We start from the raw sequence: 21,875 nt of genomic DNA on the forward strand, positions 1-21,875 counted from the left end.
GATTTACATTAATGAATACTCTGAATTAATACAGCAACATGAGAAGCAGTTTAGAAATGGGTTTGTTTTGTTATTTGTGAAATATTGGACAATTACAGAATTGTGAATTAGGCTATTTTTATCCTAGTTGTCACTCTCTAAAGTGTTAATCTTTTCCCCTACAGTGTAGACAGGTAAACAATCCTCTACTAAAGCATATGGAACAACAAAAGTCTTCTCAGAGAGGCACTAAATGGCACACAATCTCATCAGGTGGTGGATCGTGGGCTAACACATTCCTACATGGGGGTCTTTGGACTGAAAAGGTTTGGGAACCCCTGGTTTACTGCACAATACAGTCAGGCTTGCCTCCTTATTCCTCTGCTCTAGCGCCCCCACAAGGCGCAGGGCGGTAAGTGCTACAATCAGCCATAATAGGCAGTAGTGGAGAAGCCGAGCAGGCAGTCTTCACAGAGAACCCTACTTGTCGGTGTCGGTGGTGATTTTGCCCTCCTCTTGCCAATCCCTCATCCGACCTAATGTAACAAGAGACGGTGGTCGGGAGAGGGGGGAATGTAGTGATTTGTTTGGTCGCGCGGTGCCGCCGGTAAATCCATGCGTCAGCCTGGGAATGGATCAGGAATCCGGTGTGGCGTCTGGAGGGAGTTTCATTTCCCTAAATGAAAATGAACAGAGATATTACTCAGGTCTCCACAATCTGTGCCAAGCTGACACTTCAGGAAAACTATCGGCCAGCAAAGTGGGAGAGCTGTTCAAGGCGTCCCAGCTGCCTCCCGAAGCCTTGCATCAAGTGAGTATATATACTGTATGTTGCCTATCGCACATCTGCGCTTGCTTGGACATCACATGTATCAAGTCTGAACGGGTGAGAACTGCGGCTGCTGTGATCCGCAGGAGACCGACTATAAATGAATAGCCGACAGATACCACCATATGATCATGTGCCAAGTCATAAATGGTATAGTGCAGTCTTCCTAATGGTGGGTGTGTGTGCGTGTGTGTGTGTGCGTGTGCGTGTGCGTGTGAGAGAGATTTTACACATTCCCTCTCTTCTTCCTCTGTCACACTATAAGAGGCAGTCCATCCACTTAGCTGTACCTCTATCTTTGTGAGTCCTCATAAGTACAGTATAGTCCAGTTTTAGCCCAGTTTTGCTGTTTGCTGATCCCCAGTAGAGAAAATACTAATTTTATGGTTAAGGTGAAGGTTAGGATTAGGTTTTCTTAAATTGGGGATAAGGGAATGACATTGTCATTGGAATATCCTCCCAAGTATGGAAGTGTGTGTGTGTGTGTGTGTGTGTGTGTGTGTGTGTGTGTGTGTTAGAGACAGAGCGTCCCAGTTGTCTGCATCATACAGCACTATTTTTATTGAAGTTGTTCAATACTCACAGCCAACTGCACTATTGCACAGTAGCAAAAGAGCGTATTTACTTGTAACAGTGGGCAGGAGACAATCTGCAGGAGAATTTTTCAAGTGTCAATTTTTGTGTCAAGTTGTTATTGTTGTGCTCACCTGCCGGTATGAGTCTGGTATGCAAAACCTCCTCTGTTTCGAGTTCCCACCCTAAATTTATTCACTGAAGCCTTCAAAATCTTGTCATACAAGTCTGGGAATCTGATTCAAACCTGGCCAAACAACAACTAAGTGATGAGATTAAATTTCTTCCATTTTCCAATAGACGCCCTAGACCGTGTCCTGAATGGAACGATCCCTGTCTCTCTGGATGTTAGGGTTTATTTTCATGGGACGATATCAGACGTGTACTTGGTGTTAAAAACAATAACAGTAGTACTGCTAAAAGGTTTTTCATTGGTCCTAACACAGAACTAACATGTCGGTGTCCGTCATCAGAATTGCTGACCCATCGCAGAGATATAACTGTATTTTTCCAGCAGCACATGAACACAGCAGGTAGTGGCCCCATTCACGCCACACAGTGTCCCGAGGGGTCGGCTCCCAGCGATAGCAGCCTATTGTGTCTCTGTGTGGTGTCAGGAAGTTTGGCAGTGAGCTGTGCTTCCTTCCTGTCCGGCCTGGAGGAGCGCCACAGCATGGAGGTGATTGACACACGGCCTTTAGAGCGCTGCGAGGCCCTGCTGCAGGATGCCTGCAGGATCACTCCTGCACTCAGCACTGACATTTGGGCCATTTATGTCACACGGTATCAGAGGCTCGTAAATAGCGTCTTTCCTTTAGGGTTTTTGATGAGTTAGCAGTTGTGCTATGATTTCATTGGACCTCTTTTACTTTTAGCCTCACGGTCTAGGCTGGACGAGTGAAGTTTTAAATTCAGAAGGTGTTTGAATACAGATAAGATCCTGTTGTGGAATGTAAACATGCTCTCTCATCAGAGTCAGTTTGTCCTTGAGTCTTCCTGAGATTAAATGCTCAGGATGTCCATTTCTGTTCTAAGTCCAACAGATAAATCCACCATTCATCTCTAACACCAGTTATTGACTGTCCTGGATGCCTTTTTAGCCAGCTTTTGCAAGATAATCATGGATCCTGTGACTTGCGATTTGGTTTTCCTGGTAGCACATTAACACGTTGAAGTGTGGGCCTTTTTACTGACATCCCTATGGGCAAATCATGGGGAGAGTGTATGAATTCTCTCCTAACTATTTGTTAAAATGAGGGGAATTTTCACCAATATTTTGAAATGTCTTGATTCTTCACCAACAGAGCCTGTGTTGATATACAACAGATCGGATGTACAGAGTGGAGATCCTGACATGTGCGGCCTGTGTTTAGAGTAAATATGTAGTTACAGCATGACGCTCCTCCTGCTGAGCTGTCACCGCACTCTGCGAAGCCAACAGACTTCGGGCAGCAGGCAGCTCTTGCACAGCTTCCCACACATTACTCTGCAATGAAATCAATTGCTATGCTGATTACATGGGCTTAGAGCATAGACTTTTGGTCATGCTGTTATTGACTGAGATTGTGTTCACAGAGCAAACCTTTCCCATAACTTTTTACCATCTAAGCATGATATTGGCCACAGCCGTTTAGAAGACACAATGTAATTCTAGTTGGATGTTGCCTATTATGTTTAAGATTTAAGTGTCTATATTGTTTTTATCTGTCATTTACTCACTACATGTACCTTGAATCTAGATTTGAAATTACTGTTTTTGTCCTCGTTAACAAGATGAAGGAAAAGAAAAACTAATTTTCTGATGTCTGTCTAAAAAATCGACATTGTCATCCAGTGCAAAAAAAGGCAGTTAAATGTCTGTTCTTTAGATGTTTTGCCAGATCGAAGTTCAAATCTTTGGTGTGTGTTTGTGCTGCTGCCACTTCAGCGCATAGTGACAAGCTTGGGGACATGTAATGATGTGTTGAGAGACACTGCTGAGGAACCTGTCTGGCTGAATAGGGTGTGGCCCCACCAGCGACAGAGAGATCACACTCCTGAACGCAACTCGGCTCTGGTGGTGATGTCACATCCAGGTCACATAGTGCCACATATTGCTAGCTACAGTCCCTTAAAGGCACAATAGACACACTGATCTTGGCTGCTGTTCTGTGCTTTCTTCATCTTTCAGCAGCGATACTGAATCTGGCAAACACAAAATATGTGGTATCACACAGGAGCTAGAGTATAATTTAGCCTGTTTGTTATTCTGTATAAGTGAATAACAGAGTAGTTTTTATTTCATTATGACACCATGCTAAATAGGGGGGAGTTTACAGATTCATCTCAAATTCAGATACACCTAAGCATCTAGTCTGCTGCAAAGTAAAAGAAGAAGATCAAAAATCTCAAATTCAGTGCTGCTGAGCTGTGTCACATATCCAGCAGCTTAATTAAATTTCAGGATATGAAACCATAACCCCATGGCTTCCATTCTAGCTGTATTTTCTCCTTCACTTTGTCAACAGGGCGTATGATTCATTGCTTTCAGAAAAGTAACGCCACTGGTGACGTTGTATGCAGAGGTGTTTTTTTTTTTGGCATTTTTCCATGTTCTTAAAATAACCTGCCCCCTTCAGGCTATAGATCTGACTTTCCTGTCTGGTTACCCAAGGCCTTCGCTGAAATAATCCCTACAGTCTTTGTCCAGTGACCTTAGGCACACTCACCAGCACTGTAGGTACGATGCCCCCTACTATCTCCTCAGCCTTTCACTGGACAGTAGTTGTTATGATCCTTATGTCTCTCTCTGAAAGCTGTTGAATGAATACAATGCAGGTCAAGCAGAAATAATTTCTCATAAAGCGATATGAGCCTCCCCCCCCCACCTCCCAACCTCATTAGACAATGGGTATTAACGACACTCCTGTCATTCTGTACCATGCTCATATCTCCATCCACACATAGCAGCAAATGTTCCCCTCTAAGCCTATCACACCCCTGCGACCGCAAACCACACCTTCTTTTCCACAGTGTGCATGTGTCGCTCTGTACACTACTGTACTGCACTGTAGAGATTTGTTTTGGCCTAGATAAACTGGACTCAAATTCTTGGTTTCTTGTATGTTTATGAAAGAACTTCAGCGTTAATCCGTTTTAATCCTTTGTTGCCACAAGAAGAGCGCAAGGTTTTCTCTATTGGATGGTGTGTCGCTGCCAGGCACTCTGCCACCTCTAGACAAAAACAGTCCTGGCTGGGGTCATTGATTTTGACAACATGGCCTCTTTACTATTAAGTGCAGCTGAAGTGACTTGAGGGGAAAGAAATCATTTTCAAATGGAAGCTCTATTGTTTACTTGCATAACAATATTTGTGTCTGCTGTATGTACCAGGGCCTTGTTTTAACGGTGATACAAGTCAGTTTTGTTGACGTTGGCATTTTGTTCCATACTGAATGGCTGGAATTATTGCAGTTACAATTTGGGGGATTAATGCTCTAATATAATGATTCGCTTTGTCTGACTGAGAACTTTTCTTCACTGTAAATTTAGGACAAATCTCTTCATCACAAATAGTGAGCGTGATGAATGTTCAAAAATTTGACTTAGCTGCCTGGTTACAGTAAGACTAATAGTAGCTACAGAGTTATAATAGCTGTGGCGTAGAGGGAGCATTCAGCTCTTTAGTTGTTATTATGATTTATTTCTTTTATGGTGATCTATTTCAGTTAGCATTAACACTTCAGTGACAAAGAGGGATTACAGTTATCCAAGGTTCCTTTGTTCTAGTAGTGTATTAAAGAGCCACCTGTGCTTTTGGTCACGAGGGAGCTGGTCCTCACATCGCACTCTTTATACGCATAGTTATAAACTCATAAAGTGAACTTGCAATTCACAACATTAGATTCAGATATGTAGAACCTTTTTTCAGTTATATTTTGTGGAATTTCTCCTTAATTGTCCTACATAATCATAATCTTCTTTGCTCCCCAAAGCAGTCATTGTACCTCTAATCAAGAGGGGCCTGCTGCTGGATCAACAGATCCTACTGTGCTGCTTATCCCCTACATACTGTATCTCCTAGGGCAATTCTGTTGGTTAATCCCATCATTTTACATTACTCATTATCTAGATACAGGGCGTAAAAAATCACATGCATAAGCCTACTGTGGTGCTTGCTAGAATATTTTCCTGCCTTTCCTGAAAAGAGGTAAATACCATAGGTAGTAAGAAAGGTTAGATTTATTTATTTAACATATTGTTTGCCCCAGACATTATAAATATCACTTTGTCGCAACATTATATATTGAAAAGAATTGTTAATGCCCAATTTTTATGTTTCAGTGAGATCATACTCTATACATTTTGAAATTACAAACTCTGGAAACTGATTAAATCTGCCTGTCCATATTCAGCATAGGACTATTTTTAGCATGATCCTTTGACTGATCATGTGAATATGATTATGAATTTTATATCCTCCACAGATAACGGAGGTGTGTGGAGCGAAGCGGCTGGGTTACTTCGGCACAGCTCAGTTCTACGTGGCTCTGAAGTTGCTGGCTGCTGCTCAGTCTGGTCTGCCCATCCGCCTGGAGAGTGTAACGGCCAGTAAGTCTGCTGCTCAGGGTGGAGGGAGTCTTGTGAGAGCAAAAGGGGATTAAGAGATTATCTTAACATGCCTGGATTTGGTCTAATCTGGATGAAAGGGGAGTCGCGTGGAAAGGGCTAAGTGGGTTTGCCCTGATTACGAGGGCACACAATCAGTCACACCCCGACCGATGACAAAATCTGTTTTTTACATAGTTTAGCACATGACAGCTCGGCAGATTATCAGAACAAATATTTTCAAAGTTTCAGATTCATCACAGTATGTTTCAGTGGTAAGTCACTACCACAGGGGGTTGTTAAGACGCTCATCCTGTTTAATACCTTCAAGCCAATCCCATCGGTATCAAAGGTCATCACTGGACACACTGCAGTTGGTGTGTGACAGCACTGGAGTCGTGCACAATAAAGGCACACTCTAATAGAATAATAATCTATCACGGTGAACAAGAATAAATAAGCATTATAATGTCTCTTTATTAAACACTCACTGTCTTGGATTCCCCTGTAGATCTACCTCCACCCAGATTTGTTGGGCTGAAGAATGAGCCAGAGATGCGCTACCCAACCGTCCCGCAAAGCATAGACAGTCAGGGAACACAGTGCGGGACTGCAGCAGTCTCTGTCACCTGGAGCCCAGCGGACAGGAGTGCCTTCAGACACCTGGAGGCCAATGTAGAGAAAAAGGTGAACTTGCTAACAGACTTCATACGCTGTAATTACCAGCTCCAGTGTTAGCTCTAACGAACCATGTAGCTCTGTGACATTTCAAACAGTTAATAATGTTAATAATAACTCTTGTAAATAATAATAACAGTTTGATCAGGGGTTTTGAGTTGTGAGCGGAGTTGAGAATAAATCAAATCCCTTTAAGTTGGTCTTAAAAATACACTCAGAGGCCACTATTTTAATTACACATCACCATTTATGCAAACAGCTCACTCCTCCAAACAGTGAGTCATGTGTAAATAAAGTTCCAGTTCCAGTGTGATGGTTTGGGGAATGCTTTCCTGACACACATTAGGCTCCTTAGTACCAGCTGAATGTTGTTTGAACACCACAGCGTACCTAAACATTGTTGCTGACCAGGTGCATCCCCTCATAGCCACAGTCTGCCCTTTGTCAGATGGACACTTCCAGCAGGATAATGTGCCATGCCATGAAGCACACATTGTCCTAAGATTGTTCAGGAACATGACGGTCATTGGCCTGCACACTCCCCAAGTCTCAACCCAACTGAATACCTTTGGGATGAGGTGAAATGGGATGTTCATAGCATAAATGTCCCGCTATCGAGTCAGCATGGATTAAGATCCCTGTGGAACGTTTCCTTGAATCCAAGAGTTCAGATTGTTCTGAAGGCAAAAGAGGTTCCTACATGGTACTAGCTAGGTGTACCTAATAAAGTGGTCTAAGTGAATATTTTTGGGAATACGCCATTCTTTCTATGCATACACATACTGTTTTTGCATATGCCAAATCACATGCATACTGTGCTTGTATTGAAAGGAACCTTGGTCCCCGCCTCGATCACCATGCAGTTCTCCACCTTGCTCTCCATCGACTTACCGCAGCTACACTTACAACATGCAGAGAAATGGGGCGGACTCACAAATGGGTAAGGCAACTGCCGGGCATCTGACTACAGTACACACTGCAAATACCTCATGTGTTTGTTTTGAAGTTTTACTATACAGGCCAGAGGAATACAGAAGGTTACATCAGAAAAGTTAGCTTCAAGTGGGAAACCTACCAGCACTGTGTGTTGTGACGTTCATCACAACGTTTCTTTCATGACCTTTCTTGGTAACAGCAGAAACCTGATATCTAATCCTTCAAACTCTTACTTTCTCAGGTGTTTGAGCTTCTGAGGTTTCACTGTAGATATACAAACAGCTTAGCTAGAGGTTTACCTATTTTTTACCTATTCTAATGCAGGTTGGTGACAACTGTCACAACGGTTTAACTTTTCAGTTAAGATGTGAGCGCTCTTGAGAAAACAGTTGTATTTTCTTTCTCTTTTTTTTGGCACCTTCACTATTACAGTATAAAATTTCCTTGTTTTAGCAAAATGAAAATACTTCAACATGCTTGGACCAGTTTCAGTAAACTACATTTAATTTGTTTGTGGTTGTCTTTGATACTGCACATTCCTTATTGATTGCTAGGGAAATAAAATGCCGCAAGAAACTAGCATTGCAAGAAATGCAAGGCCTGTGCTTATAAATAAGGAGTGAATTCAAATGAAAAACGATTTAGCTTTATCACCTATCTCACTCATTCTCATTTTCAAGATTCACATTTCCTAGGCCTGTAATTGGCTGGAAATCACTGCATATTACCCTCAGCTTTATCGAGTTTGTCTCTCCATCCCTCAGCCTATGAAAGCAAACACTCCTCCAGGCCCGTCATTCAGCTGGAGCAGCACTCCTCACCCAGTAACTACGGGACCAAGCCCACTGTGGAGCACCCTGCTGTTCCTCGAGTAAGGCCACAATGACATCGACATTTATATAGCTTTATTGCTGTGTTTAAGTCTATACTGTATATATCCGGATGATATTGTTTGGTGCATTGGATCCCCATTTTGTGACAGACTAATTTCTGACAGACTCCTCTCATTTCCTATGGGATGTGAGTATGTGATCCTTCCTGCTGTGTGTCTTCCCAGGCTCCCTCAGTGGAGAGGCTGGATCAGCAGGGTGTAGCGGACGACTCTGATGACGACGACCCCTGGAGGATCACAGTGGAACAGCGGGAGTACTACACCAACCAGTTCAAAACCCTGCAGCCCGACCTGGGGGCTCTCATCCTGGGTATAGACCCCCCCCCCACACACACACACACACACACATACACATACACATACACACTTCATTTATACTGAGAGACAGAGCTTTATGTGGTGACTCATGCATTAATGCTGAAAGGAATTGCTGTGTCGCAAAGTGTGCTGCGTTTTCTATCAAACTATTTTACCACTGTGTACCTCTTTTCCTTTTCTAGGAACTGTTGCAAAGAACTTCTTTACAAAGTCCAAGCTTCCTATACCAGAACTTTCCCACATTTGGTGAGTGCTGACTCATAGTACTGTCTGTCCTTAATCTGGGGTCATCTGGGTCTGCATCAGCCAAGCACCTCAGCATGCACACTGAGTCAGACAGCAGCTTCATCTTAACAGTGCAGACTCATCCTCGAATAAGTAAAACAAGGATGCACTACAGTGATATTTTAAACTGTTTACCATTTATTGCAACAAAGGGGATGACTTGAGAATAAAATGTCCAAGGACCAAGTACCTACTTGACCTTGAGCACTGCTCTACTATTTTTAAATATCAATCAGCTGATGGGAAATGTTACTCATAACCTTAATGTTGATGACACTAATAATGACATTACTGTACGCTCAAGAGCTTCACAATTTATCGTGTGTCATATGTTAATAAGCATAGAATATGGGCTTATCTGTAATATTGAAATGTTTCATTTCATTTGGCATGTCTGCTGTAGTTGAAAATTGAAGATGTTGATGTGCTGTATGATTATATCATATGTTATAAGATGCCAAAAGTGCAAGTAAAAAAATTATTAATTATTCCTCAAATCATCTAGGCTAATAATCATGTTTAATAACTATGATCACAATATCCAGCAAAACAACCCGGTTTATCTCTGTGTAGATTCATTTCAGTGATCCAGGTATCAAGATGTCCAAAACAAAAAATAGAAACAAAATCCACTGGACTTCATTTTCATTTTAAGTCCAGTGGATTTTGTTTCTTTTTCTTTTTCTTTTTTTTAGACAACCATTATCATTTTAGCCGTAATTGTGCGGTCCTTCTCTCAAGTTTTGCATCTACTCTTCATCTTTTTATCTGTGTTTTTGAAGGGAATTGAGTGATGTGGATAGAGACGGAGCTCTCACGTTCTCTGAGTTCTGCACGGCCTTTCACTTGATTGTGGCTCGCAAGAACGGTTACCCTCTCCCAGAAAGCCTCCCTCCAACCCTGCAGCCGGGCTTTATAGAGCAGGAAGAGGACATACCTGATACTCCTGAAGTAAGAGAAACACAGCCGGGAATCTTTCATCTGAAATATTTACTCATATAGCCATTCTTTTGTTTTTGTGGTTACTCTTCTGACTACTCATTAAACTCATTAAAATGTATTGTTTTCCAGAGTGCACAGCCTCTTATTGTCTTTGAGGATGCTGAACCCAGGCCCAGCCAGCTGGTAAATCAAATCCCCAGATTCTCTAATGCTTTTTATTGAAAAGGTAATTTCAATGTGGAGTTCCTCTTCAGTGACTGTAGGGGGCACTAACAAGCTGAGCATGGCACTACTCTGTCTTTGCACAGACACATCGCCAGCAACATGTTGAACTTATAGTATAAGCTTGTACTGTATGAGATAAACTGTACATGCACTTATTTCCATCTCTGCAGGCAGTGATGTAATGGTAATAAAATAGCGGGTAACTCCTCATGGTGATTATCTCAAGTTAAGGCAGGCTTACACTCTGCTACATCCCTACCTGCAGGTAAGTGTGGATCTGAACATGTTCTCTGTGTTTTTTAGGATATTGTAGAGAGGCTCCAGCCAAGCTTGGCCACAACAAAGCAAGATTTGAAAGAAGAATCCTGTAAACAAGGTGAGACATTTCAGAAAATTTAGTTATTTTTTTTTTTTTTTGTTTGTTTTTTTCTTTTAATCTAAAATACTTGAATGCAACATTGAGAAAGTATCAATCTTTCGATGGGATTTTTCAACACAAAATGACAGCATATTTTCCTAGTTGAAGAAATTTGTACATAGTTAATCAATTAAGTCTGCATGTAATGGAGTGGATCCTACAGCTGTCATCTTTATTACTGTGTCTACAGACTTGAGTGCGAAGAGGGTGGCAACATCTCAAGAGAAGCATACTCTACAAGTTGGTGCTTTCCCTGAGAGGCCAGGTGATACTAAAACTCCTCACATATGGGGAAATAAAAATGGAGACTCTACTTTCTGTGCATATACACTTTATGTCTCACTGGTTTTAGAAGCCAGCATTTACCACAAATGAAACTGTCTCGCTTAAAGTGAAAATTCCACAAAATTCACACGTTGATCTTAGTTTGTTCAATATTTTTGAACAACTCTCTTTCAAGGCTAGAGCAGAGCAGCAAGGCTCATATCGGTGACATCTGTAATCAAGAGACAAAACTGATGTTGTTCCACTGACAGTGAATTGGAGATTGACTCTGTGGACTAACAGAATGCTTGTTTGAGCTATTGCATCCAAATAGACTTAGAGTTAACAGAAAGCAATTTTGCCTTCTCTCCTATAGAATCACCCTGGGTACTTTCACTCATACAAAATGGACTCCAGTTCACTGTCAGTGCAGCAGGGTTTGTCCAGGATTTGTCTCCTTATGATATCTTAAAAGAGTCTTTTAAGTCTTGTTTTTAGCATTGGGTGAGACTGAAAAGTCCAAAATCATAGGAATATGTGAAAATGTTTAGGCTTCATAGTCATTGTTTAAGTTCCTCCTCATCTATTCTCCATGAGTACTACAGCAGCCGCTGTCGGCTCTTCTGTCACAAATGAAAAAGTGCCTTAGCAGCTCAAAAATGCACAAAACTCACATTTGGTGAAAATGCATGGTTAAATCAGATGTGCTCCTTTTGAGACTGTAGTATGGCAAAATGGAGTGACTTGTCAGAAACCAAAAGATATCCTGGAAGCACATGGCAGTGTTCAGTCACTGCAAAATTAACATCAAATATTTCAATAAGGTGTAAAAATTAAAATATGCCAAAGGATGACAAGAATGACAGTCAAAATGCCTGGTATTAAAATCGTTACCTCACATACTGTATGTGAGATTACAATTAGTCTTCTTCCATAAGGAAGTAATTGCTTCTCATTTCCTAGAGCTGAGGTAAGACCAAAGGTCAGATCTGTGTTTGTTCATTTAAATTCTTCTTTTCCCAGAGCCGCCTCATGACCTGGACCCACAGCTGAAGACTAAAACTAGGCCGAGGTGAAAATCACCCTACTGTGATAGAATAATGAATTAACTAATATAAGGTAGCTTACTGATAAACTGTATATTAACCTGATATATATACTCTCTTTTTCCTCTATTGTAACCTCACCTCCAGGTCCTACTCCAGCACCTCTATTGATGATGCGATGAAGAAGACAGAAGAGCCACCCACACCTCCGCCTCGACCCCAGAAAACCCACTCCAGAGCCTCGTCTCTGGACCTGAACAAGCTCTTCCAGCAGGGTGCTCCGGGTGCGATTCACATCCACAGCTACTTCCCTAAACTCTTCTCACACTATTAGTTTTCTTTCTTTCTGCTTATGACAATAGTTCATCCTATTGTCACTGCAGAGAACATTAAATGCCTGGAGCTACGGTACATTCTGCAACCAAGTTATTATGTTTTGTTTATGACAGTTCTCCTTTCTTGGTATAACAAAAGGGGAACTGGAGACAGGTGCTTTCTGCTGCTTACTTTGACAGGCGAGAGGTTCACATGAGGATGAAATACACAAAGCGCAACAATTCTGTGTTTGTGATTATGGAAATGCGGCTGGGATATTTGTTTTGGGAGTGAAATGTGAGTCCTGAATGCACAATAGAGGTGTACGATTATCCACAATAGTTTAAAGCTTAGTGCAATTTTGTCTGTATTGTAGGGGTAAAAAGTGGATGGTTGCCCCCTCCTCCTGCTCTCCCTCCCAGACCATCAACCACACAGGTAGGCCTTGTTTTATTACAAACTTTAACAATAATTTATCATCTCTTCGCCCACAACCGATGTTAAGATTCTCTGGTATCTAAGTGAACAAACTTTCTGTCCTACTCTATGGATGACACGTCTAAAACTGTTTCATAAACTCATAATGGTAGAAGGATTAGATTGTGCAGCTACATCAGCACTGCTTTATATTCCCTCTTGTCAGGTTTCTCACTTTATCACTGCTCCAGAGAAAACTCCCCAGAAAACAGTACAACAGCCAAACTTTGCTGACTTCAGTCGCTTTAGAGAAGAGGTGAGCATTAATATCTGACCTATAGTCTGCTACTTTTCATCTCAAACATGCTTTCTTTTTATTTGATGTTTGATCATGATCAGTAATTACTTTTTTCATTTGTCTCGGTATGAGTTTATACTTGCAGATGTAGAGTCTAGCAAAAGATAAGTAGCTTTTGCAAAAGTAAAAAAAAAAACATCCAGCAGGCAAACTCAAAATTCCATCCCAAATTGTCAGCATTTTTCACTCCCCTATTTTCCAGCTCCCATCTCAGGTGCGAGACCATAAATATGTTGTCTAGGTCATGTTTGTCAAATATACGAGTCTCTATTCCAAGACAGAAATGAGCTCAGAGGCTGTGACAGCGGCGTACATCAAAGCCTGCTGTACTGTGGACTGCATGCAAGTGAATGCATCAAGGATTTATTTATGGCTCAAGTGACAAGCCGTGCATTTAGTCTCAACCTTTATCGCCCTCGTTCTCCCTTTGTCCTTCATTTGTCTTTCCTGACACTTTTCATTATTTCATTTGTGTGTATGCTTGTGTGTGTGCATGCACAAGCACACTTCTGTGTGGCAATGTATTTAAGGCTCTACAGTCAGCAAGTTGCATGCAAATCCTGAATTATACCACACAACAATCCAATGCAATGTTCAGTACTGATGAACCGTAAATGATTCCAAAATATTTAAAGTATGTAGCGTTGTCCCATAAAAAACCACAATGGAAAGTTTTTGCCCAGTTGAAACATCTACATTTGATCCACTCATCTGATATGATCCTGCATTTAGGCATTGCTCTCTATTGAATCCCAGAACATCCATCTCTGATTAAAACTCACTCATCCACTGTCATTTTACTGTCTCATAGAGGGAGAGGCTGTTTTATTAACCCCGCCCAGCCCTGTGTCTGCATGTGTTTCAACCCCTGGCAGCAAGTTGTGTTGTTAAAACTGACACCTTAATGTGATTCATTCATCATTCAAGTCTTCCATGACAGAACCTTTTTTATAAAACACTTTGTTGAAAATGCTTTTTGTATTTTAATGTAGGCCCACATCCATTCAGAGCTAGCACTCTTTTTATTTATTTTTTTCACATAATTTCTATAGTGCTACAGACACGGGCCATTAACACTCACTGTTCCCCTAGTGGGGAGTATAATCCAGGAAGCATGGAAAAACACCACAAATCTGTTCACTTAGTTATCACTTTCCACAGCTATGACCACCGTGCCTCATCCCACAGGATGCTGGCTGCTTATGAACTGCACTGACGTACAGTAGTGTGTGTTGTTTTTCACCCAAGTCTTTTCATTATCAAGTGCACATTCTTTGCTTAGGTGTTTCATTTTCTATTAAAATATGTTAATCTCTATATTGTGCAGTAGTACACTACCTACTTAAAATATTTTCCGAATCCATCCAATCTCTTAATCGGGCTAAATTTTGCCTAGAGGGTACGCTGCCTGTTTCTGCCACTGTCCTGCCCCAAACTGCTGATGGTCATATTCTAATGTTGAGGGAAAGCTGACTGAAAATAGTAATTATCAAAACAGACAGCTGTAGATGTACGGAGTAATATGAAAGAGTGCTATTTTCAAACCTACTTTATCTAATCTTCCAATTTCTGAACTAAATTGTCTGCCAAACAGGCCTAATTAACAAAATATGTGTTGAGGCAAAAATACTGTATTCATTGGGCTCAAGTATAAGAGTTTCCTGTAAATTCAGGTGAAAGGCATTTCCAATAGTAATTAAACTGTGAGAGACATTTTGGTACATGTGCATGTTTTGAGGAGGTTTTTCTACGGTATTTCACTGTTTTCTGTAGACATTCGCCCACTTCACAAGATTAAACAACCTCCATTCCCAAGAGTTTTGTATTTGCGAGGCTCTTCTTTGTATTTGCCCATCCTCCACGGGACGCAGCTTTAAGGGGCGAGGCGGCGCTCTGCCTGTCTTAATGTCATCCGCCCCTCTGGCTCCTGTTGGACCTTTGAGACGGATCAGATGTAGTCAGTTTTAAGGTCAAAGGTTACAAGCGCTCCTAATCTTATTCAAACAGACTCACTCAATCCTACCGCTTTTCCCATACATGTTGTCTAATCCCCGAAATCCTGACTCCTTTATTGAGCAAGACTTGATATCACGATAAACCACAAACTGCACACAAAGTCTTTTTAAACTTAATCATATCTTTCACTCATGGTCTATCCAGTCTCACATGCCCTCTCATTACATGTGCTGCTCTTCCTGCGCCGTATCACTGTCTGTCTGTCTTCCCACAGGACATTCTACTTAGTCTTAATTAATACCAAGCAGATTGGAAGATCCCAAGGTGGGGATACCTCGTGTGTATATTTTTGACCTAGTAAGACAAGCTGGAACCGATACCAGCCCAGCCCCGCAGGGAGACAGTCTACAGATGAATGAACTGCCGGAGTCGTTAAAAATAGCTTGCTTAACGTGAAATCTGTCAATCTCAAGTTGAGGATGAATATTTATGACCAGATTTTACATGGAACTCTTGGGCGAAGGCATGCTACAGGCTTACGAGAAAAACAAGTAACTTACACGTGACTTAAGTTCTGTAAGTTGAATCGGATGGTGAAGTGGTAAACCAGTCCTGCACCTTTTTAGACACATGATCAGTGATACACTAAGTGACGGGCAGCAGAGGGTCAAGAAGAAGAAAACTACAGTCTGTGAGCCACTGGGCAGGCAGCTAGAAGCTTGTGTGTGTTGCTGCCACAGTCGTGACCTAAACACCACATTTTTTTTTTTCCTGAGCACAGCAGAGCTAAATATCCGCTAAGCCCAACCACCGTCCAGGCTCACCGCAGCCCAGCGTCTCCTCCAGAGTGGAGAGAGTTTGCATCGATCCACTACTCGAGTTCAGACTTTGTGAGGACTAGTGGTGGACGAGCTCAAGGTCCTCTCTGCCCGCTTCCTCCTGTTGTGCAAGCTGCTTCCCCTGGCAGCTCAGCACAATCACCAGATGGGGCTGTAGTGTTCATAATTTCATTCCACCTGGTTTAGATATGATACATATATATTTTTTTGTTTACAGTCACCACAATAACGAGCACTTATTTGAATAAAGTGAGACCAGTTGTAATCTCCTATTCATTTCAATCCATGTTTGGTGCGGTGGTGATGAAAATAACACCAGCCCTAACTTTACTGGAACCGAAACAGCCATGACCTATGACTGATATCACCACGTACAGTATATTGTGCACGGTGCTCCTGTGGTTTATTGTCACCGTAGCAACTGCTACCTTCAAATGTTTCCATGCTGTGGTTGTATTTCATCCAATGGAGCGGTGAATCTTACAGCCACGTGTTTGTGTCTGCCTGCTAGGCAGTTGCGTGGCTCAGCAAAATAGATTTTTATGTTCCTAGGGCCCAATTTACAGCACCAGCTAAGCCTGTTTAAGCCATCAGTAAAGCCTAGGCATTTCAACTGCCACCGCAAGGGAGACAGCCAGCCCTTAAAAATTAATGGATCAAATTCTGTAAATACAGCATTAACATATGGGAAATGTTGAAGTGCATTAAACTTGCAAATAGCCCTGCCTTGTAAGAAATGCCTATTAAAACTAAGTTCTTAGATGTGTTGTATTCTTGGTGTCATGGACTGAGTTTGACAGTGTCCAAACCCATTCCTTACATTTTCCTTATGTAGCAGCCGGGCTGTGTGCTGAAATTAAGCAATTAACTTTTAAGAGTAGTACCTGCACAAAACTTCAAAAAAAACTCTTCGGGCACTCTGGCTTTATTAGCGTCTCTGGTGAATGAAAGCAGGTGGTGATACATTATACATTGTGTCTGTGAGGGAATAATGGATGAAATGCAGCAAGGAGATGCAATAAAAAGCAAGTTAATCCATCATGGCTGCCCCTGAGAAGGCAGGAAGCCATGGCTGGAGAGCAGTAGATCATGGTCCCTGTAGGGAAGATGCTGATTTATACATGGTGAGGTGGGACACAATTCATCCTCCCACTTCAGCAGCGCCTCCATGTCATCTCACCTCATCACGACGAGACTTTGTTCATTCTTATGTTTGCCCTCGTTATTAATATTGAGAGTTCTTTCATTGCATATAGGAACTATTTATCTTGTGTATTTCAATGTTGCTCATGGTTTTGCTTTTTGTCTGTGTTGCAGGAGGAGAGCAGCGTTAAGCCTGAGGAACAGAGTCCGCTCCGTAGATTTGGGCCAAGTGCTGAGGACCTGACAAATACTCCAAAACAGGTCAGAACTGGTTACAAGGAAGTGTGAGGGCCATGCTAGTTTCAGTGTGTATGTGTGTGTGTGTCTGTGTTGGGATGGGGGGGATATTGTGGGCATTGCAGGCTCTGTAATGTTTTTTTTAACTTTCTTCCAGGACAAGACTGGAGTCTCTCCCAATCAGGCTCCACAGAAGCCAGTCCGCAGGAAATACCACCCAGAGAGCCAGAACCTGGAGGCCATTCCTAGTCCTGCCATGCCGTTTGCTCCCACCACCAAACCCGCTCAAAAGTCAGTGAAGTATTAGCCTTTTGTAATCCCAAAATTCAAGCAAATTCACTTTTCAACTAAATCTGTTTGATTGAATACCAGTAGCTACATTTGGGCCTAAACTAATGGGACTTTTGGGACTGCTGTGATGTGAGGTCTGAGAAAGAAAACCACGTTTTTACAGCGACTGATGTTGAGAAGTATTTAAGGTGATTGTTAACCCCTGAAACCCATCCAGATAGGGAAATTCAACCTCATGCACTGACCGGGCTGTACAGATTTCACGGCACACCCTGACCCACCATGATGGCTCTAACATGTGTGGCTGTGTCTCCTTATTGTCCAGACAGCTCATTGAAACTTGTGTCAGTCGCTGCAGTAGAAGGTGACCATCAATAACAGTGGTGACGGCTAACGATGGCTCGTTGATTGATGTGAAGCCCCGGTCCTTTGGTCTGATCCTTGAGAGGCCGTAGTCGTGGAGTCGACTGGCTCTGAGTGCAGTCGCTCACTGATCCCCAGTTTGTTCACTTTGAAAAGAACACCTTTTAACTTAATCCTACCTTCATATACTGTGTTTAGACCCATAATAGAGTAGAAAGAAGTCGAATGATTGTTGTCAAAGATTGTTCAGTAATTGGGTAAAAGTTTATTTGCCTAGTCAGTCTATTGTTGTTCTGAAGCGGCTCAGTTAAACATCAGCTAATGTTCTATTATCTGTCTACAAATTGAGATTTAAAACTTGGGTAAAAATGGATAAACTCATCTCTCAGACTGCTGTCCAGACAGAAGAGAGAGATCCAGATGGCCATCCGTAAGAACAAGGAGACCAATGCAGTGTTGACACGACTGAACAGCGAGCTCCAACAACAACTTAAGGTCAGTTCTCCCCCATCATCTCTTTTTGTTTTTTGAGAGGACATGAGGCAGTTCATAGATGCGACCACACCAGTAGTGTGTACGCAGCGTTTGGCTTCAGGAGTGTGTGTCAGAGTGTGGACTGCATTAGTGGCTGGCCCAGTGGGCATTCAGTCGTTCACAGCCCTCCGCCTCCCACCGGTCACTGTGGAATGGGAAGGCCAGCCCCACACTCCTTAGAAAACACATTGAAAGGGTGCACACTTGACCCACTAAATACAATACAAAACAACATTTCAGGGCAGGCGCATTGCCTCATGTGCATATATTATCACCATGGCAAACCTGTATATTTATTGTGACAGTTGAGCTGACAGACCGCATGTACACATAATTGCTATATGGTGTTGTTTTGTTTGAGAGTGATGCAACCAACATCAGTTTACAACGTGAAGATGTGCGTCTGACAGCTTAATGAAGGCGTAGCGCTTCATACGCTGTGTTCTTTCCCCCACAAGTATGGGAGCGCAGCAGTGTTCGCGTTAACACTGTTTTGATAGTTCTCAGCGGCGTGTCAGAAGTCGAATTCTGCCCATTCTCGACTGAGTGCGACTACAAATGCTCCCACTATTCCGACTTGGTGAAACACCCCTGAACTGTCCGCTCCCCTGCCCATCACTCATAGTTGAACTAATGGCACAGACTTGGCTGTTTGGATTAGGGATCTGCCCGTGACACACTCACTCACATTTGGAACACATGCTGCATGCCAGTCATTCTCGTCGTAAATGATCCTGTAGTGAAACCTTCATCCTCGCATGCCTGAGTGTTTTTACAGCTTCAATACAACAGAGCCTAAATATTAAATACAGGGAACAGATCCAAGAATTCCCAGCCTGTTTCAGGCCACTCTCAAATATCCATCCAAAGTCTGAATGGGAAATTTGATTTTCAGACTTCAAGATTTTATAATGACATTCTGCTACCATCTGTACTAGATAGAGTAGGTCGTAATTTATTTGCTCTAATTCTGCTAGTTCCTCTGAGCATCTGCGGAATTTTGTGGAGAAAGGCATGTGTCTTTATATAGACTCACGCTCTGTCGAAATACCAAACAGCCATTGGCATTCACAACTGTCTTCTTCAAAATAGAGCATGGGCCGGCCAGGCAGCCTGCCCAGCCTATGTGAGTAAAGACAGGAGGGTGAATGGAGAGGAATAGCTGAAATATTCTCCCTAAACATTTCCTTACACTGGAATACAAATGGAAATAAAGAGAAACACACTACCAGTCAAAAGTTTGGTCACACCTGATTGAATGTTTTTCGTTATCTTAAAGCCATTTTGATCTAAAGGCTTATGCTTAAATGCCTGAAATGTGTCTCTTAGACAAATATAAATAGTGAAGTTGATCCTATGTATGAATTTCTGAAAGCCTTTGCCTTTCCATCAAGGCAAAGGGCGGCTACTTTAAAGAATCTAAAATATAAGATAGTTTTGATTTGTTTAACACTTTTTTTGGTCACTGCATAATTCCATTTGTGTTATTTCTTGGTTTTGATGTCTTTACTATTATTCTAAAATGTGGAAAATAGTAAAAATAAAGAAAAATGTGGTGTGTCCAATCGTTTGACTGGTAGTGTATATTTTATACTATTTCATAGGCTCATAAACAGTTCAAGAACGTTCTTATGAGTCGACTTCAGACCAAAAACTACCACGTCTGCCATTCCAACCTTTAATTTTTACCATCATTAGCATGACAAAGAAAGCAGATACGGTGAACAGCACCTGCGTTGTATCTGTTGTTCGGAGTGGAGCGATCAGCTCACCGAGTCCTCTGTCCTGCAGGAGGTTCACCAGGAGAGAGTCACCTTGGAGTCCCAGCTGGAGCTCCTGCGGCCGCTGGCCTCCACGTGACTGGACCAGGAGTCCGGTCAGCGTCACGCTCCCAGTGCAGCACCGGAGCTGCTGTGCATCCACTTCCCTACGAACCCAGAATGTATGAGCCGAGATCAAGATACAGAGATACAGCTGTCTGTTGTCTTCCATGACGATTAGGGAATAAACATAAGGGCTGATGATAATATGAGCAAAGGTGCATTGTAGACTCAACGCTTGGGGATGTGAGTTTTGCTGATCTTTGCAATGGACAATTCAACAAGTTCTACACCCAAATGTAAAGTTTATTTTGTAATTAAAGCTTGGACAAAAGAAAGTCAACATTAGTTAAGTGTTCTGTGATATTTTCATCTCTGTATTACTCATATTTTGCAGGATTAAACCATGCACCATGCACATGCAAAATATCCTATCGTTCATTGTGAAATTCTAATTTATTTTTCTCTTTTTGTGTTACTGTTAGTCACTCCCATGAATATTACCTTGCTTACAAAATACTGAACGGTTTGTACACAAATTACCATGACCTAGATACATGTTGATATTTTGCATTAATGTAGGAAACTCTAAAATACAGGGTTCAAACTATTCCCATTTTAGTTTTTCTGTGTGTATGTATGCATTGTATGTGTATCCACACATTGTATAAAGCAAGTGATGGTGCTACTGATGAATGTAGGACACTTACACACTTACAGTATCAGAGAAGTATAAGTTTGTACTTTGTGTTTGCGAAAGTCAGGTCAGATGTGTGTGGAATTTATAATAAATTCATTTAGTTCTGTGTTTCCAGCATGCAAACATGAAGTGAATTGTTGAATGAGACTTGATTGAAAAAAAAAATGAGACTTGATTTACTGTTGACAGTCGGACCGTAGCACTGGCACATACGTGGCCGTTTGGACACCGAAGAATGTTGTCACTTTTTAAACTGGATTTGTAAGAAATATCTACATTTTACTTGAAGTTTTGCTTGATTTTTATCTCCTTTAAACACTGTCAAACTAAAACAATAAAAACAATTGAGGTTGTTTTGTAAAATCTTCCTCAGTGGGAAGTGTTTTCGTCATGTCAAGAGTTACATCCATACGGCATCCATATTGTTACAATGATTTTGATGATGTTCAAGTTTGGAAAAAAAAAAGATGGCAAAATAAACCATTAAAAACCCAAATGTTGGCGATGACAGAAAAAAAGAAATGAGCACAATATTCTTCCCATGTTTTGCAAGATAGATTTCAAAACAGCCGATGTCTGTATATGTGCATATGTGGCTTTGATTTTATCTATGCAAAATTGTGGTGCTGTTTAAGCTTGCTTTACACCATTTTTTCCCCCACACATCCTAATGGCTTGTATAGAAACTGGACTATGACTGTGTTTTATGATGGTAAATCAAATGGTTGTATTACATGACAGCATGCTTGCCATTGCATGTTTGCCGAAATGTTGTGAGCATTGAATTCTGAATTTAAAAAGTTGTTCTCTCATGCACACTTGAGCTCTGGGCTGAAGACAGTAATCAAACTAATCAATAAAATCGTCTATTTTTATCCCTTGTAATCATTTTATTGCACTGACTGCACAGAGGACGTCCATGTGCAGTTC

The 21,875-nt window shown here is 41.7% G+C and overlaps 1 protein-coding gene across 3 annotated transcripts; it reads left to right on the forward strand.

Annotated features, from left to right (window-relative positions):
• The first annotated feature begins 429 nt into the window (after positions 1-429).
• Positions 430-21,820, forward strand: reps2 (RALBP1 associated Eps domain containing 2). 3 transcript variants are annotated; one of them, XM_071912831.2, is made up of 19 exons: positions 430-790; positions 5,848-5,971; positions 6,480-6,655; positions 7,478-7,586; positions 8,347-8,453; positions 8,640-8,784; positions 8,975-9,038; positions 9,860-10,028; positions 10,149-10,202; positions 10,548-10,620; positions 10,853-10,927; positions 11,950-11,998; positions 12,120-12,256; positions 12,664-12,725; positions 12,931-13,020; positions 17,175-17,261; positions 17,395-17,528; positions 18,281-18,386; positions 20,217-21,820. In XM_071912831.2, the coding sequence occupies exons 1-19, from the start codon at positions 611-613 to the stop codon at positions 20,283-20,285; spliced, it is 2,010 nt and encodes a 669-aa protein (XP_071768932.1). In that variant the 5' UTR covers positions 430-610; the 3' UTR covers positions 20,286-21,820. The 3 variants fall into 3 exon arrangements, with proteins under 3 accessions (XP_071768932.1, XP_071768933.1, XP_071768934.1); XM_071912832.2 differs by having other exon boundaries at positions 18,293-18,386; XM_071912833.2 differs by lacking the exon at positions 12,931-13,020.
• Positions 21,821-21,875: the final 55 nt, after the last annotated feature.

The sequence above is a fragment of the Centroberyx gerrardi genome, chromosome 9 (assembly GCF_048128805.1).
Source record: "Centroberyx gerrardi isolate f3 chromosome 9, fCenGer3.hap1.cur.20231027, whole genome shotgun sequence".
In the NCBI taxonomy this organism is placed as follows: Eukaryota; Metazoa; Chordata; class Actinopteri; order Beryciformes; family Berycidae; genus Centroberyx; species Centroberyx gerrardi.